The 18,448-nt window shown below is 27.6% G+C and overlaps 3 protein-coding genes across 3 annotated transcripts; 1 reads left to right on the top strand and 2 right to left on the bottom strand.

Annotated features, from left to right (window-relative positions):
* Positions 1 to 6,976: 6,976 nt before the first annotated feature.
* Positions 6,977 to 7,946, bottom strand: OCT59_005636 (uncharacterized protein; the record flags this gene model as incomplete). Its single annotated transcript, XM_066138478.1, has 3 exons — positions 6,977 to 7,201; positions 7,265 to 7,663; positions 7,734 to 7,946. The coding sequence occupies 3 exons, from the start codon at positions 7,944 to 7,946 to the stop codon at positions 6,977 to 6,979; spliced, it is 837 nt and encodes a 278-aa protein (XP_065997600.1).
* Positions 7,947 to 9,363: 1,417 nt separating this feature from the next.
* OCT59_005635 (uncharacterized protein) lies at positions 9,364 to 9,963 on the bottom strand (the record flags this gene model as incomplete). The annotated part of the gene is made up of 2 exons (XM_066138477.1): positions 9,364 to 9,690; positions 9,769 to 9,963. The coding sequence occupies 2 exons, from the start codon at positions 9,961 to 9,963 to the stop codon at positions 9,364 to 9,366; spliced, it is 522 nt and encodes a 173-aa protein (XP_065997599.1).
* Positions 9,964 to 11,062: 1,099 nt separating this feature from the next.
* On the top strand, positions 11,063 to 12,361 carry OCT59_005634 (uncharacterized protein; the record flags this gene model as incomplete). Its single annotated transcript, XM_066138476.1, has 5 exons — positions 11,063 to 11,180; positions 11,262 to 11,434; positions 11,720 to 11,861; positions 11,993 to 12,090; positions 12,167 to 12,361. 5 exons carry the CDS (start codon positions 11,063 to 11,065, stop codon positions 12,359 to 12,361), a joined length of 726 nt encoding a protein of 241 aa, XP_065997598.1.
* Positions 12,362 to 18,448: the final 6,087 nt, after the last annotated feature.

The raw sequence follows: 18,448 nt of genomic DNA, 5'->3' as shown, positions 1-18,448 counted from the left end.
AGAAAAACTAAAAAGTGCTTAAATTTATACAGATCAATTATGAATTATATATATTTGAGACTTCTTTTAAAGCTCTTTTATATGAAGTTTCTTTTATTATAATCTGAAATTTAAAAGATAATATAAAAAAATTAGTATGTTATATTTAAGTTGATTAATTATTATAATATAAAGATTTACTTTAATATTCATTTAAATTTACAGGTAGAGTTCCGAACAGGTTGACCAAATTCAGGTAACCTGACAGGTTGACCTGAATTTATCAGGTCAGGTTTAGCAATTGCAATTCAGCATCAGTTCAAGTTGTAACATCAATATAACCTGAATGACCTGTTGACCTGAAACTATGATTTTATATAATATAAGTGAGTTATTTATAATTCACTTTTTATATTAATTTTATATAATAGAAGTGAGTTGCAATATTGGGATTCACTTTTTTATATTGATTTTATATATAAAAAGAGAATTGCAGTATCATAATTCATTTTTTATATTGATTTTATATATAAAAAGTTGGGAATTGAATTCGTTTTTTATCGACCATGAGAATTAATGGGAATTATATATGTTATAATTGCTAGATAATTCACTTTTTTATATTGATTTTATATATAAAAAGTTATAATTGCGTATCGAATTCACTTTTTTATATTGATTTTATATATAAAAAAGTGAATTGCGGTAGCGGAATTCACTTTTTTATATAAAAAAAGTTAGTTGCGGTATTGCGATTCACCTTTTTATACGATTTTAATATAAAAAAGTGAATCGCAATATTTCAAAAAAAAATGGTTTGCACCATTTTTTTTTTTAATATTTTAATAAAAATCCTGAAAATTTTCAGGTTCAGTTCAGATTAGGTCAAACAGATAATATATAACCTGACCTGTCCTGACCTGAAAAAAAATTTCAGATCAGATTTATCAATTAACCTGACCCCTGACCCATTCGGAATTCTATTTATAGGTATATGATAAAAAATAAAAAAAGTTTAGCCATAATAGGATCCCAAATAATACTAATATAACTTACATTTAAGTTTGCTTAGAGTTTATTTTAAAATTTTTCAAAAGTTGCATATTATAGGAGTATTTTTAAAATTTTATGTATATATGTAAGGTTTTTTTGTAAAATGATGAGTAGTTTAGCAGTTAATGAATTAGATTAGTTTTTGTATTTGATCATATATATTGTTTAATATAATAATTTTTTTAAATGTGCTGTAATCAAAAAAAAAAAAATTAAAATTTTGTTATTCTATTCCATACCCTTATTTTTAATACAATCAGTTAACCAGTAATTTGATTTTAATAAAATTTATATCATTAAATCCATCTTAATAAAAAAATTCTAATGATAGTAAAATTACATTTCTAGCTTTAATATTGATAGAATTATGCCATAAAATGTATTTTTATTTCAGTATTTATTAGTATTATTTGAGATCCTGTTATAATGTTACAAATAATAATAATGCTAATATTTTATAAAATTATTTAATAATTAATAATAGGCAATTTCTATTTGTACACGGGTGTATACTTCTCCGCTAATTAATTACGTCATATTTCGGCGAACGGACTAATTCACTATTTATTATAAAATTACTATGAATTAATTACATCTGTCAAAATACATTACGTCTGTCAAAATAAATTTAATTAGTATTTTGTCATTTTGACGAAAAGTATACACGGGTGTTTAAACACAGGTCATATTAGTAGATTAAAAACAGCATTCAAAATTTTCTTTAATGCCTTAAGTAAACTTGCAGAGCAGGTGAAAATACATATATTTATCTGTAATATAATAAGAATAAAAAGTAAAAGAGTATAATGTCAGTAGCATTCAATTTCAAATTAAAAAACAAAAAATTAGTCTATTAAAAATTATATTTATATGACCTGTACGTGTACAAACACCCCGTGTAAACTTAGAAATTTTCTTAATAATATACTATGCATAGTATTATAAATAAATTTTGTAAAATGCCATTTTCTTTTTTTTTAATTTACAACTTGCAAAGATTAAGAGTAATTATTTTTTTACTTTTTTAGATAATTTTTTAGTTAATAATTTATTAATTTTTGTAAATATCAGATATATTTTAATATTTTAATTTGATTGCTACATGATATTATCATATACATTAATTTGATTTTTAATAAAATAACACTTGTAATATATGGTTGAAGTTTAATAGTGAGAAGAAATTTACACTATCTAATTTTTCTTAAGTTTTGAATAAAATAATGTATACTGATACATTACTAATTAAAAAGAAAATTCTTTAATTTTTTTTGCTTCATTATTCTATTAAGTTTAAGAAGAATTTCATTAAAAATACTAACTTGTATTTACATTTTTTTATTTTAAAAATAATAAATAAAAAAATTTTTGTAATTGGTATTTTTATAATAGAGAGTATTTTGTATATATTTATGAACAAATATAAAAAGTTATTTTTTTAGTACTAGTTGTATTTATATTAAGATTGCCAGATAAATTAGAAGATTTTAACAAGTTGGCAAAATGTTAAAATAGTGAAACTTTAAAAAAAAAGTGAAACTTAATGAAACTTATTATTATAAATACTAAAACTGCTAAAACTTTACTAAAATTATAATAAAATTTTTAAAAAACTAATTATAGGATATGGAAAGGTTTAAATAAGTAATTTTAATTTATATAGTAAAATTATTTTTATAGACCTAGATATAATGGCTTTCAAAACAATTGTGCAATTATTTTGTAAAATTTTTAAAATATATCAAAATATATTGGTATTTTTGAGATTAAAATATTAAAATAATATTAAAGTTAATTATATTATAATAATAAAATAATAACAAAATATTAAAAAATTATTGTGATATTATTTTGAGTTATTTTTATAGACCTAGATACAATATAATTACAAAATAATAGCAAAAATATAATAAAAACATTTTGATATATTAAATGTATTTTTGTAGTATTTTAAAATTATTACAAAATCATTTCAAAAAATTGGCCATTTTTAGTAAAGTATTATAATACAAGATTTTCTTTTTGATAACCTAATATAAGTATTTATACTAAAACTTTAGAACAGTTTCATTATCATTTCAAATATCTTCAGAATTGTAAAATACAAGAAGTCATTATCTGTTGATTTAGTAAAAGGTATATTTGCAGCTTTATCTTACTTTTTAAACTGATACAAATATGATATTTTTTAAAGTTATCTAACTATTCCTCTGAATAATAAAAGTTTCCTATAGAAAATTGTTTAGCAAAATAATTTATTATTATTTTTAAGATATTACCATTAACTAATATGCTTTATATTAAATGTATTATTAAATATCAATTCAAATATATAATATATTTTTAATTAAAACCATTTTAAACTATAAAATTTTTTAATACTTTTTTGTTTTTCTAAAATAAAAAGCCAATGTTTTTTTCTTTGTAAAATATTGGTAAACTGTTGATTGTTGTGTAAGTTTAATATTAAGAATAATTAGATTTTTTCTTTGATTTTACAAAGTTTTTATTTTTGTGCAATTGTAGTAAGAATAAACTTTTTTTGTTGACATACATATTGTATTAGTATTAAATTTTTAAACAAATTTTTTTGTATTCTGATAAAAAAAGATTATTTGCATAAATAATTATCTATAGTAACTATAATAAACTAATTTTTAATTTATGAATTTATGTAATTATTTAGTATATCAAATATATAACTAATATATTTGATTAACAAATATGAGTTCAGATATGATATACTTTACAGAATAGAATTGATATTGTTAAGTTTAACTTAACGATATTGTTTTGATGTTATTTTGATATTATTTTGATATTATTTTAATATTAATTTAATATTGATGTGATATAAATAAAGTATTATCATTTCAATATCATATCAATTTTGAATTGATATTAAATTAATATTGAAATAATAATTAAAATGACATTAAAATGACATCTTTAAGTTAAATTTAAATATGTTGTTTTGATGTTATTTCTATTATCATTTTAATATCATTTCAATATTAATTCAAAATTGATATGATATCAAAATGATAATACTTCATTTCAATATCACATTGATATTAAATTAATATTAAAATGATATTACTTGAAAACTTGAAGTTTCTGTAAAGTATAGCATTTTACTATATAATTTGTTATATTTAATGTAATTAAATATATGAAAATCAGTTCTGTATTATTTAGTTCAATATAATAAAATTTCAGTATATTTAAGTTTATAGATAAAATATAAAAATACTTTTCAGTAATTAATTTTCTTGCCATTTATATAGTTATTTTAGCATCTGATACTATAATCACAATTTTCTCTAATTCAATTGAAATTAAACCTTTTTATTTTAATAATATTAAAAGTTCAAATATAAGAATTTATTAATATATTTTTTAAAGTATAAATATATTGTCTTTTATTTGAAGTAATTGTTATAAATGCATAAATAAATCTTTCTAAAAAATTATACTATTTATCAACTACTACATCAGGAAATTTTATAGCGCGAAAAATTGCGTAAGTTTACGATTTTGTAAGTTTATGAAAGTTTATGGCATAATATTTCAAAAAATTTCAAAATATTACGTAAGTTTACAATTTCGTAAGATTTATGTGATATTACGGTTAAAATATTACGTAAGTTTACAATATCGTAAGATTTACGCAATATTACGGTCAAAATATTCTGCAAATTTATGAAACTGTAAACCTGCGTAATATTACGGTTGAAATATTTCAAAAATTTACGAAACTGTAAACCTGCGTAATATTACGGTTGAAATATTTCGAAAATTTACGAGACTGTAAACCTGCGTAATATTACGGTTGAAATATTTCGAAAATTTACGAGACTGTAAATCTGCGTAATATTACGGTTAAAATATTTCGAAAATTTACGAGACTGTAAACCTGCGTAATATTACGGTTGAAATATTTCGAAAATTTACGAGACTGTAAACCTGCGTAATATTACGGTTAAAATATTTTGAAAATTTACGAAACTGTAAACCTGCGTAATATTACGGTTGAAATATTTCGAAAATTTACGAGACTGTAAACCTGTGTAATATTCTGTTTCGAAAATTTACGAGATTGTAAACTGCGTATGCAGTAGAACGTATACAAGGGGCATGTGATACTATTGAATAATCAAAAATAATATAAACACCTTTTCTTTTATATAAACACCTTTTTTTTAAGTTTGGGAAAGCAAATTTATTTTTATTTACGAATTTTTTATTATTTACAATTTTTATGTTAAAAATTAAAGTAAATTCTAATTTTTATTATAACTTAATAAAAAAATATACATTTGATACTTGTTCGCTACTATTTTATAAAATAGTACCCAGGCTGTACGGCGTGGACGTCAGTATCAGTCACAGCCCAAAAAAAACGTGAGTCTCCAGCCGATATTTGGTACGGACTGGGCCTAGCTACGCACAATAAATAAAAAAACAAAAACTTAATAAATAAAAAAATAAAAATAATTATCTTCTACAATACGTAGGTAAGTTTCTCCTTCTCCTACGATCGTCACGCGTATCTAAAATTGATCAAATTTATCAAATTTAAAATGTGAACGTAAAATAGAATGTAATATTAATTATAAAATTTTATTATAGTATAATTACCCGGCCTCTCCCAAAATCTCGTTCTAAATTCGCGATAATATCTTTTGGCCGGTACGCGTCCACAGCCGCCGCCCAGGCCGATCGGTACCATTACGATAAAGGACATAGTTCTAAATATCAAAATCAGTTTGAATATTCGGTAAATACATTTAATTTAAATGAATGTAATTTTATTTATTTACTTACATGGTAATCCCTGACGAGGTTCCTCCACTTTTGGCTGCACTGTTGCCCGGAAACCCTCGTTCGAAATATTCTATTTATTCTGATTCAATTAAATGGATTGGTTAATTTGAATTTAAATTCTTTCTTAAAGAAAATTATAGATATTAGTCATATGAACCTATTGGCAACAGAGTCCCAAAAATCATGGCGGCCTACCATTAATATTATGGTAGGCGCGGTTTCTGTCGCGGCGTATGTCGACAAGTTCGTCCATCATAGCCCAGTTCCAATGGATGTTATAGGAACGACGACGTGTTTGGCGAGGCATTATTAGATTTGATTTTATTTTTATAATTTGATTTTGGGATGAGTAAAAATTTGAAAGAAAGTCGTAAAATGTCACTTTAAATAAAATTTGAACAATACCTCTTTGGTTTGATTTTATTTCTCGTTTCAATTAAAATTTAATTTATTAGACTTTTCATCATTAAACATATTAATTAAATCTCATGCGGATATGGATTATCTAAATATAAATATCATGATTCTAAATATAGATATAAATCACTTAATTTATTTTAATTTTTTTTTTAAAAAAAATCTTAGTTTGATTTCAATTAAAAATAATTAAAAATCATGTACATGTTTTGGTTATTTAAATATAAATATCAATATATTATATTTAAAAATAAAACAATTTATTATTAGCACATTCTATTGAATTTTTAAAAAAAAATCATCAATATATCATATTTAAAAATAAAACAATTATATTCTGATTAAATATTTTGCGTACATTTCTTAAAAAAATCATAAAAAAAATCTTGTACGTCGTACATGCAATTACTAAATATCATCCCTTTGTGATAAATAAAAAATTACGCAACACAAATTCAACACAAACTCAACACAAATTTAACAAATTTAACGAAATTTGGCCAAAATTAACAAATTTTTTACCAGAATTATCAACACAAATTGAACACAAATTTCAGTCACGATTTATTTATGTCACGCCCGTGTTGTTAATAATTAAATAAATAAATCTGCATTTTATTTATGATATGGAAAACGTGACCATAAATTCTTTTAAGGATATAATTTTATTAAAATAAATCAAAACTCCTATATCAAGTGACTAAAAAATATATTTATTTACGAAATATTCATTTTGTTTATCAAATCGGGGTACTATGTGAACGACACCATGTATAGACTCTATAGCTACAAAGTTATATAATTCTATCAATTTTAAGTGAGGACATCCATATAAATATGGGTTCCTTTTAGATTTAAAATCGTACCATTGAATTAATGCGAGATTTAGCGGTGGGTCTGTTAATACTTCTGCTAACAATAAGGCCTATAAATAATAAATATTTATTAATACTTTTATAATAAATTATTACATAAATTGGAAAAATACCTGTCCATAACAAAGTCCTTTGTCTGATATATAATCATTTGATTCTTCAGAATCCATTGAAATAGCTATGTCGCTAAACCATACTTTATTATGATACCTGTTTGTGGCACGCATTATGGCACCATTTTCCAGTGTTACCGATCCGTATATGTTTATTCGGGTTTCACTCAATAATTGTGAAACCATCAGTAAATCTAGATATGAATCCAGACAACTTATAAATCTAGCAAAACCAGTCTGCATTTTATTGTCTACGGAATCTTTTTTTTCATTAAAAAATGTATTTGCATCTTGTAAAGAGAATTCAAAGAGTCTTGCAGAAAATTTACAAGTGCGAGGTGTTTTTGCCGGATTCACTGAATGTTGAGACATTCTAATAGATATTGCTTGACGTTTTATCTATTAATTTAATTTCCATCTTAAGTTATATAATAAATATATACAATAAATAAAATTTTCAAATACTTACAGTTCGTAAAATCTGAGGTTCGACATCTTTTTTATTGCTAATTCGGTAGGGTATTTTAACGAAATATTTGTGAAGACTTTCGTAAGTTTCTGTAGTATAGCCATTTATTGCGCCGTAAGATCGTATTGAGTCAATAATATGATAAACCCATGAATGCAATTTAGGTAACTTCAAATTGGAAGGAGAAACAAATTTAAAAGCCTTGACAAACATCCGGGCCCATCTATGTATTGCATTCTAAAACTTAAATGTTAATTTAATTTATTTAATTTAAATTTTCAATTTTACTAAAATTTTAATACATACATTAAATTTCTCCAAGTCCACTTTCACTAAATTCTTCATATCTACTTAAAATATACATTTCATTCCAATATTCGTACAATTTCGTAAGATCATCATTATTTACAAAATTATCTACTTCATTGTTATTTTCATCATATAAATTATCAATAACAAATATCATGATTTTCATCAAACTTCGATATTCATTAGCAGTTAATCTTGCAATTGACTGCAGTCCATTGGAAAAAATTTTAATGGCGGGAAAACGTGGGATTGCTGCTAGACGGCGATCTACTTCTTCAACTAATTTATTACCATTAACATGTTGCAATTTTAAGATATCGCACGTGAAGATAATTTGATAACGAAATAAACCTAAATCTAAATGATGCATTCTGTCAGGAACAGTAGCCAAGTAGATATTTATATTCCTTGATAATATAAATATTTATAATTAATAGATATATATGTTATTATAATTATTTCTACTTTTGCATACTTACGGCAAATCCCAAAAAAAATTAGGTACAGATTCTATGTAAACAGATTTTTGTGTATCGTTTTCAAAATATTTACGCATTTCATCAGCGAGCTTCTAGTATTACATCATTAACCGATAAGTTTATATTTGCAAGATTGTCCCTTTTAATTAAACAGGAGTGACATGGAAGGCTTGAATTGGAGGATTTATAAACTAAACAAAAACTTGCGGCTTCTGGCCAATCTGCAATAATAGTTGAAACTCTAGGATAAAACCAGGTATTTTCATTATTTATAAAAAGGTCTATACCATCTTTTAATAAAATAATTGGTTCTAGTAAATGACGTAAAGATTTATGAAAGGTATCACGAACCAGATCTTTATTTGCAGCTTCTAAAATTGGTAAATATCCCAAAAGTTGCTTTGCATCCTGTTTATTACGACGCCATATTGGGATATTGCCTAATGAAATATATATTGGATGCAATTGACTTTTTCCTAATGTATCTGTAGTTGTTGCATCTGAATATAAAATAATTGATAATAATTTGGAACCAGTAGGTAAGGATTCTTGCGTAGTTTTCCACCATTTTCCAGTGTTTTGTTCACATGTAAATACTTTCTCTATTATACTATAAAATAATATAAATAAATTAAAATAAATATTATTTAAATTATTGAATTAACTAATATTTACTATTTACCTCATAGTTTTCGTAAGATAGCGCAAAATTTTGTGTTATGTCAGGAACAGTTAAGATATTTTTGATGCACTGTATTAAGTTTTGATAATAAAGAAAATAATCTTTATCTTTATGTTTTGTTATAAGAACTTTACTAAATTCTAAATTAGAAAACTTCATATTATTCATAAATGCTCGTCCCTCGTTCAATATTTTTTGGTAATGGTGATTCTGTAAGATTTGAATGTTTATTAAAAAAACGTATTATTTCATTACCACCTTTATTGTTTATTTTATATTTCGTTACTAATAACATTAGATCTTTATAAGCATCATTAGGAAATTCTGTGCAAGTTTTGGTATTGAGATTTTTGGGTTCTTCAAAAATTTCAGGCTCTTCAGATGAATCTAATATATTTTCAAAGTTACTATCTTCAAGGCTCATCTCTGATATTGCACTTCCAATACTGTCAAATGACATATTTTGTACATTATTATCATCACTCACCTAAAATTATAAACCAAAATGAGTTAGTATAATTTGAGTTTTTTCTTTAAAAAGAATAATCTGGAATAACATAATTACCTCAACTTTATCATTTTCATATTCACTACTTAGATTACTTCTTGTATCCATTTCACTGCTATATTTTTCACTATCATTATTATCATCATCATCTTCTACTTCTACTTCTACATTTTTTAAGCATTTTTGGGCGTGTTGAGTATATGCAAAGCGTTGACTGAATATTCGCATACAAAGGGGGCATTTGAAACTCATGTTACTAAATTAACGCGTCAAATTTGATGAAAAGTATCAATTCACTATTTAATTTATATGAGATTATGTGTGCTAATAAAATTATATTGCAAATTCATTGTAAAAATTTAATGAATTAATTGAATGGATTACAATTGATTGAGTTATTTGAATAGACATGACTACGCAAATTTACGCATTAATGAATGGAACTGGCTGTAAGAATCTGGTGGCTAATATCACGGAATCATTCGCAATTTTACGCATTATAGCAAAATTTAAAATATGCGAAACACTCAGCAATTTTGCTGTCGGGAAACTTGCCGAGTTCTAGGTTGGCAAATCTAAAAATAAATGTAACAAGTCTATGATGTACCATATAAATATTGTTTATTATTTTATTTACTATTTCAATTTGCCGGCAACCTGCCAAGTGAATCTGACAGCAAAAGTGCTGAGTGTTTCGCATATTTTGAATTTGCTGTAACGGGCTATAAGAATTCAGATGGCTTATTCAATCGGCTAATCATCTGATAATCAGCCGCAAATTTATTGGCTTAACACGGCAAATCACTTTTACAATAATGGACGGATGATCAGCCACAAATTTATGCGATAATCAGGTTATAAGCGCTCAAGATCACTATCAATCTGATCAGCCAAATGAGTTCACTGGCTGCAACTTTTTTTTTCCATGCATAAAAGCCCCTAACATGTGTAACATGTTATTTTTTTATAAATTGGATTTGATTAATATTTCGATTGTACTATGTGCTTTTACGAGAGTTTTTTTTTAAAGTTCTCTTATGAAAGTGTTACAATATTTTTTCGTAATATCACGATGCAAAATTTTTGCATTAGTACATTCATTTTTTGTAATATTTCGCATTAGTTCATCCATTTTTCGCAATATTTCGCAAGTTTTTTTTCTTTTTAGTATAGAATGGCGGAAATTACCTTATGACAGCTTGCCTCCTTTTTCTGAATTTCTGATTCATGTATTTCCCCCTTTTTCCTCATCCTTTTCGAATTTTCTAGTTCACCTTTTTCTCATATATTTCCTCTTTTTTCTCATATATTTCCTCTTTTTTCATATTTTCGTTTCAAATTTATTATCATAATGGCTACAAAGCGTGGCGAGAAACGAAGAATTGACGATAATGAAAGATTTTCAAAACGTAGTACTGAGGGTAGCGAAGCTGAGAAGCGAGTGAGAATATCTGATGATAGTGTTGATGGTATATATGACATAATATGTATCATATTCTTTATAAAAGAAATTATATAATATATAGTTAAATTATATTTTATTGTTAAAGTTAATAAAAAAACAATAGAAAAACTATTAAGAACCAATTCGCAGATAATTTCTAAGCTTGAAGTTCTTATCACCGGACAAAAAAATCTCGAAACCCGTCTCTCGAGCATAGAAAAAAAGCTCAACGATAATAACAAAAATAATAATAATACAATAGATCCGGAGTATGTAAAGGTAATAAAGATGAATATTATTTAATGTAAACCTGAAATGCTAACCTCATTTGATTAGGAGCTCGTTAAGAAGGTGTCGAAAATTTTATTTGAAAATTTTGTTTATCCTTCGCAAGACGAGTACAAACTCGCTACCGAAAAATATTTAAAAGACGAAAATCCGGAATTTATGCGCCAGTTCAAAAAAAATCAATGGATTATTTTTTTCGAAAAAAAAATTGCCCGACTGTAAGTTAAAGCAATTATGAATTTTATTAAATTTCATACTAACATTTTTTTTTAATAGTTAGTACAACAACATAGAAGCATACGAGGGACGTTCACGTCTAGAGTTAAAGACGTTATGTATTCTGTTTTCGAAGCGACTGGGCATAAATTACCGTCTATTAACACTCAGGCTAGTCCGTCAAAGATTCAGGAATGGAAGAGTAAGGCGGAGGTGAAAAGATGTTACAACAACCTATTTAAAAAGGTTAAAGATGGGCAACCTACGACATATATGTCGCTGATAATTGATAAGTTGCGAAAAGAAAATAAAAATCCTCAAAAACACAAATAGCGTATGCGATTAGCGTATGTGAAACGTACTTAAATCCTAATAATCAAAACATTCAAATGAGCGAAAGTATAATGAAGTCGAAGATAATCAACAACTTAGTAAGTTTTTAATTTACAATTTGCAAAATGTGAATTATTTGAATTACAGTTTATTTATTTATTTATTGATTTTTAGCAAAAGTTGGAAAATAGGGATAAATTTACACATTCGGACGATGATTCTCATGATGGTAATGATGTAGACGATGGTGGTGATAGAGCAGCTGACGATAGAGCAGGTGCGGCTGATGATGGTGTGACTAACGATGGTAGGCCTAACGATGGTGCGGCTAACGATGATGCGGCCGAACGATGGTGCAGCCAACGATAGTGCGGAACGACGATGGTGCGGCCAATGATGGCATAGCTGACGATGATATACTTTCTATTGACTCTTATAACACGGAGGAGAAAGGTCGGTATGTAAATAGTTTATTAGAGAATTATGGGTTGCATAAAAAATAAATATTATTTTTTATATATATCACACGTAATAGCATTTTTTTTACCATAATTAATATAGTTTTAATAAATAAAATGGTTATTAATTCTTAACAACACGGGTGTGACATAAATAAATCGTGGCTGAAATTTGTGTTCAATTTGTGTTCAATTTGTGTTGATAATTCTGGTAAAAATTTGTTAATTTTGGCCAAATTTCGTTAAATTTGTTAAATTTGTGTTGAATTTGTGTTGATAATTTTTAATTTATCACGAGGGGATAATATTTAGTAATTGTGCATATACAATTTCTGTGATTTTTTAAAATGCGGATTTCCGTAATTTTACGATATCGTATTTTCTGGCCAATCAAATTAGGCTGATCCTTGCATGTGATTTAATCATTTAATCATTTAATCATGCACGTGTTTTTGTCTTATTTATTTTTGTTTCTTATTTCTTTATTCTTTTGTTCAATATTTTTAATTTTTTTGTCTCTTCTTTCTATTATTTCTTTAATTATATACAATATATTTACATATATTTCATAATTTATTGCTTTGCAGGTATAGAAATATTTGTTTATTAATACTAATTATTTTCATTTTTTTTATCTCTTTGTTATTTTGTATCGTAATACTAACAATAATATCCATGTTTCCTTTATTCCTTTTTACTTGTACTTTAATACTAACGATACTAACAATACTAACAACATGTTTATTTTTTCCTTTCTCTTTATTTCTTTATTCTTTTGTTCAATTACTTTGCAGGTATAGAAATATTTATTTATTAATACTAATTATTTTAATATTAATGCGTTTTTTTTTACCTCTTTGTTACTTTATGTCGTAATACTAACAATACTATCTACGTTTCCTTTATTTCTTTTTACTTGTACTTTAATACTAACGATAATATCCATGTTTCTTTTACTCCTTTTACTGTTTCTTTAACTCTTTTTACCTTAATACTAACAATAATAACAATATTTCTTTTATCTTTATATCTAATACTAACGTTACTATAGCTGTTTCTCTTCTTTTTACGTCTAATAATATTGTTACTCTACTCTTTCTTTTTTTTACTTTTATGTATTCTGTATATATTAATAAATACTTGTAATTTTTTATGATTATATCTAATAAAACATACATTATATAAACTTATAGTACAGAAAATGAAGTATTATTTATCGAAATATTTTGAAATATTACGAAATATTAAGTTGTGTAAAATCACAGAATATTACGAATCGTCAAATTATGGAACATTACGCATCATAGAATTTCAAAATATTTTAAAAAGTTGCGAAGTATTACGCAGTAAAATTACGGAATATTACGAATCGTAAAATTACGAAGCCTTGCATACAGTAATATTTCGAAATATTTTAAAAAGTTACAAAATATTACGCTTACGCAAACTTGCGGCGGGTCTGAAAACTTACGAAATATTATGTAAAATTACGAAATATTGCGAACCGCAAAATTACGGAATATTACAAATCGTAAAATTACGAAGCTTTGCATATCGTAATATTTCGAAATATTTTAAAAAGTTACGAAATATTACGCTTACGCAAACTTGCGGCGGGTCTGGAAGCTTACGAAATATTATGATGTGTAAACTTGCGCAACTTTTCGCACTATATAATTTCCTGATGTATTTATAATAAAATTAAAATATTAATATATAGTATATAATAATATTATTTAATTTGATATAACTTTAAATAAATCCTAATATTAAATTTTTTTTATATTTGAACTTTTCTTAAAATTATAAAAATTATATTAATTTTTTATTTAAAAAGTTATTAAAAGGCCTGTTTTTTAGAAAAATTAAAATAAAAATAACTAATAATTAAAAATAGGATTTTATAATAAATAAAAAATTGTTGTCTGAAGCATAGCAGAAAATATTAATGGTTAAATATATTATAATACAAAGTATATCTGTGATCTGTCTGCAGTCTGCATACATGATTGACTAATAAGATATATTATTAATTATTATTACGTGATCAGATTTTTAGTAATGTGCTTGGCATGTAATTTTAAATGAGTACTTTAAACATTATAATGGATTTCGTTATCTAGTATAAATACTTGATTAATTTTATTTTTTTTATGGTGCCAGAACTCTATACTTAAAAATATTTCAAATGTTTAATTTATCACATAAGAAGCACAATAGCCAATAAAAACTCCCAATTTTGGACAAAAAATAGAAAAAATGGATACAAGCATATACAAAAAAGGAAATCAGCTAAAGAATAAAGCAGAAAGTAGTATTTGTTTAAGAAGAATCAAGCCGATGTGAGGTTGAATTTAGGCTTTTTAGGCTTTTAAGTAAATTAAGAACATTTAAAGCTATTTTAAGATCCCGATCTGCCAACTCTTTCTTGTAGATCCTTGGTCAAAAATTTCGCGGAAGAAATTTTTTATTCTTCATATTAACACATCTCTTATTTTACTACTAACATGCCTCCCAAAGGTAACAAAAAAGCTGGCAATAACCCTAATGGGGGACCTGCCAAGCGTCAAGACAAACGAAACAAAAATAAAGACTCTGGCTCTGACGTTTTGAACTCAGATAATGAACAAACAAACAATAAAAACAACCCTTCCAAATGTACCCGTACGCTCCCAGAAAACCTATGGAAGAAGACTACGTCATCGACTCAGCGGCTGATGCTGGAGGTAGCAATACTACTCCTCCTCAACAAAATAATGCTGACAATTTTTCGTCTTCTCCTCCCAAAGATACTACTGCGCCTTCTGCGCCTGGTTCTGTCGTGTCTGGTACTGACGCGTCCATGCATGCTCCAAAAGACAAAGAAACTTCCCCCTTAGACGCATCTCCTAATAAGGACATTATGGATACCAATGATACTTCTCCTCTTCCCCTTGACACACCCACTATTTCCATTCTTAGGCGTGATTTTCAGGCTGCTGCGGCGCCTAACACCTCCCCCTGATTTTGTCAAGAAATATCCTACTAATCGGGCTATGATTGACGCTGTCAATAATCTCCTTTTGGAAACTTATCACTCTTACACTGGCCATGCTCGCATGTCTGGTTCTGGTGATCTCAAAAGATTAGTCATTCATTTTAATTCAACCACTGAACGTGATGCCTGCCTTTCCCTCCGACATGATGATCTTGCTGATCTAAAATTTTTTCTACATGACCCTCAGCAACTCCGAACTGATGAAGATCTCTGGGCTATTCAAGTTACTGACATCCTATTTTTCATCAAAAAAGATGATATTATTGCCCTTTTCAAAAAATATGGTAACATACAATCCTGTCACCTTCATACACGTACCAATGCCAAAGTCCAACAAGCTCGTATCGTTTATGATGATGCTTCCTCCATCCAACATTTCATGGATAAACAATGGGCGATCTATTGTTATTCCACTTGTTTATGCATTACGCCATGCTCTCTTACCCTCGAACAAAAGAAATCACGACGTGAATTCGTCGCTGTTTTATCTCAGCTCCCTCCTAACACAAAAGATGTGCATTTAGCGCCTTTGGTACGAGCAATTGGCGCTATGGCCGTTAATATCCCCCTATCTCTTAATTCCTACAAACCAAAACGATGGGCTTACATCACTTTTAATTCACAACAAATGATGGATACCGCAATGGAACAATCAATCGCCCTGCAAGGCCATAGGCTCCAATGGGAACTCCCGGAAAATACAAACAAGCTTTGCCATAGATGCGGCAAACTTGGCTGCGCCCCTACTGCATGCCCGTTGAATAAGCTGCAGTGTTCGTCTCCATCACCCTGTTACTTACTTAGAACTTAAAACGTTTCAATATTGGACAATCGAATAACCATAATTCTTCTGCTAATTGCAATAGACATCGTTCCCGTTCTCAATCCAATGATCGTTCTAATTCTCGACAACGTAATCGTTCAGCCAGTACTACTGGTCGGCACAATAATAATACCAATAATACTTCTTTGCCCAATTCTCCTAACTCCAATAATTCTACCCAGTCTGCACAATGATCTCGATCTAATGAATGTAAAGGCAAAGACCGTTCAGTTTTCTTTTCCACTTCCCAACGCAATAGTACCTCTACTTCCAACTCATCTGGTCATAAACCTCCCTTGGTGGATCCTAATTGTTCCCAAATTCAAGAGATCCTTTCGGTGCTCAAAAGCCTTCAAGAAGATATGGCTAGTGTACGTGCTAGAATTCATGCTCTTGAATTAGCTGATCAGAGGATGTCTCAGCTAGAACTTCGTGTTTTTGGACATAAGCAAGACGATGTTCTCCCACCTGATCCCAATGATTCTTCACATATGCTTGTTGACAACCACCTATGCACCCCCCCTTATCTAACACAATCCAACCCGCCCACTTCGAACAGGCCTATTTCTGGCCCAGTTCTCTCTCCCCCAACGGTTCCTATTCCCCGTTTCACCATTTATTCTTCCCCTATCCCCGAAACTGCTGATGAAGCAACTATTAATAAAGAACGTGCTGAAATTTATTCATTTCAACGATCTTTAGATAACAAATTTGATCACTTATCCGGCTCTATTGAAAGATTTATTAGCTCCATTTCTGGTGACTCTTCCTCAGACTTAGTCAATAAGACTTCGTCTGATTAATTTGTTATCCTTTTCTTTCACCCTGCAGTTTTTATCATAGTGTTATAATGATGAACGATAATATAGATTATGATACCTTTGTGCGAAATCCCCCAACCCCGTTGATTTTAGTGATATTTTTAATGATCCTTTATCTGATACTTTATTTTCTTCCTCTTCCTCTACTTCTCCCATATTCTTTTAACATTTCTTCCTTTAATGTTAATGGTCTTAAAACCCCTGGTCAAGGTTCTTTTAAAATGGACCAAATCTCTTCTTTCTTTTTACAAAATCACATTTCCTTTGGCGGTATTGTTGATACTCATCTATCACCTAAACAAATGAAATTTTTGTCTAAACGAGTTTGTGATTATACTTCTTTTCATTCTGATTTGGATTCCACCAAACACGGCCGTTCTTCTGGTGGTGTTTCTTTATTCATACATAACTCTTTAGCCACTCATGTTCAATTTTATCAATCCCATTCCTCCCGAATTCTTTTTGTAGACTTGTTTTTTAAAGGCAATGTTAAATTGCGTATATTTGTCGTCTATATTCCCCCTACAAATGATCTTGTTCTTCGTTACGAAGTCATTGATCAAATAATTTCTCTAATTTCCCAAACCTCTTCACAAAATTTTCACCATGCTATTTGCGGTGATTTTAATATGAATTTGGAGAAATATTACCCTATTTTTTTGCATCAACCTCAGGTTGCTGCTAAACGAATTCACAAATTATTTCATTATTTGCTTTCTCATAATTATGAAGACTGCACTTTCTTAACCTATCCGGTACCTTAGGTACTTATCACCATCTGGACACTATTACCCGTATTGACTTTGTTTGGTCTTGTCCACTTCTTCGCCAATATATATTAACAGCTTCTATTTTTGATGCTCATGATTTACACATTTCTGACCATAACCCTATTATTACATATTTTGATGTTTCATTATTATCAGATGCTATTAAATCTGCACGAGCTCGTCAACTTGGTCGCAATACTCAACGTGGTTTTAAATATGATTCCATTTCTACTGAACAGTGGACTGTTTTTGCTGATGATTTGGATATATTATGTCCAATTGATCCACTTATTTTTGACGCTTGGCCTCTCAATCAGAAGTGTGAATATCTCCATTCCAGGATTATTAAAGCTGCTAATTCCACCTTACCTTCAGTTACTGTGGGCAATACCTATGTTCCAAAGAAGCCTAAAGATTTGGATAGTTTATGCCAGTCTTATAGATTTTTGTCTAAAGTGGCTAAAACTATCCGTTCTCTTCATAAAACCCCTATCTCATACTCTATGCATTATGAAACTAAGTGGTCTTCATATTATATACGTCTTAA

This window comes from Rhizophagus irregularis, chromosome 13 (genome assembly GCF_026210795.1).
Source record: "Rhizophagus irregularis chromosome 13, complete sequence".
Classification (NCBI taxonomy): Eukaryota; Fungi; Glomeromycota; class Glomeromycetes; order Glomerales; family Glomeraceae; genus Rhizophagus; species Rhizophagus irregularis.
The sequence above is the reverse complement of the archived record's forward strand: the minus strand, read 5'-3'. Positions and strand labels throughout refer to the sequence as shown.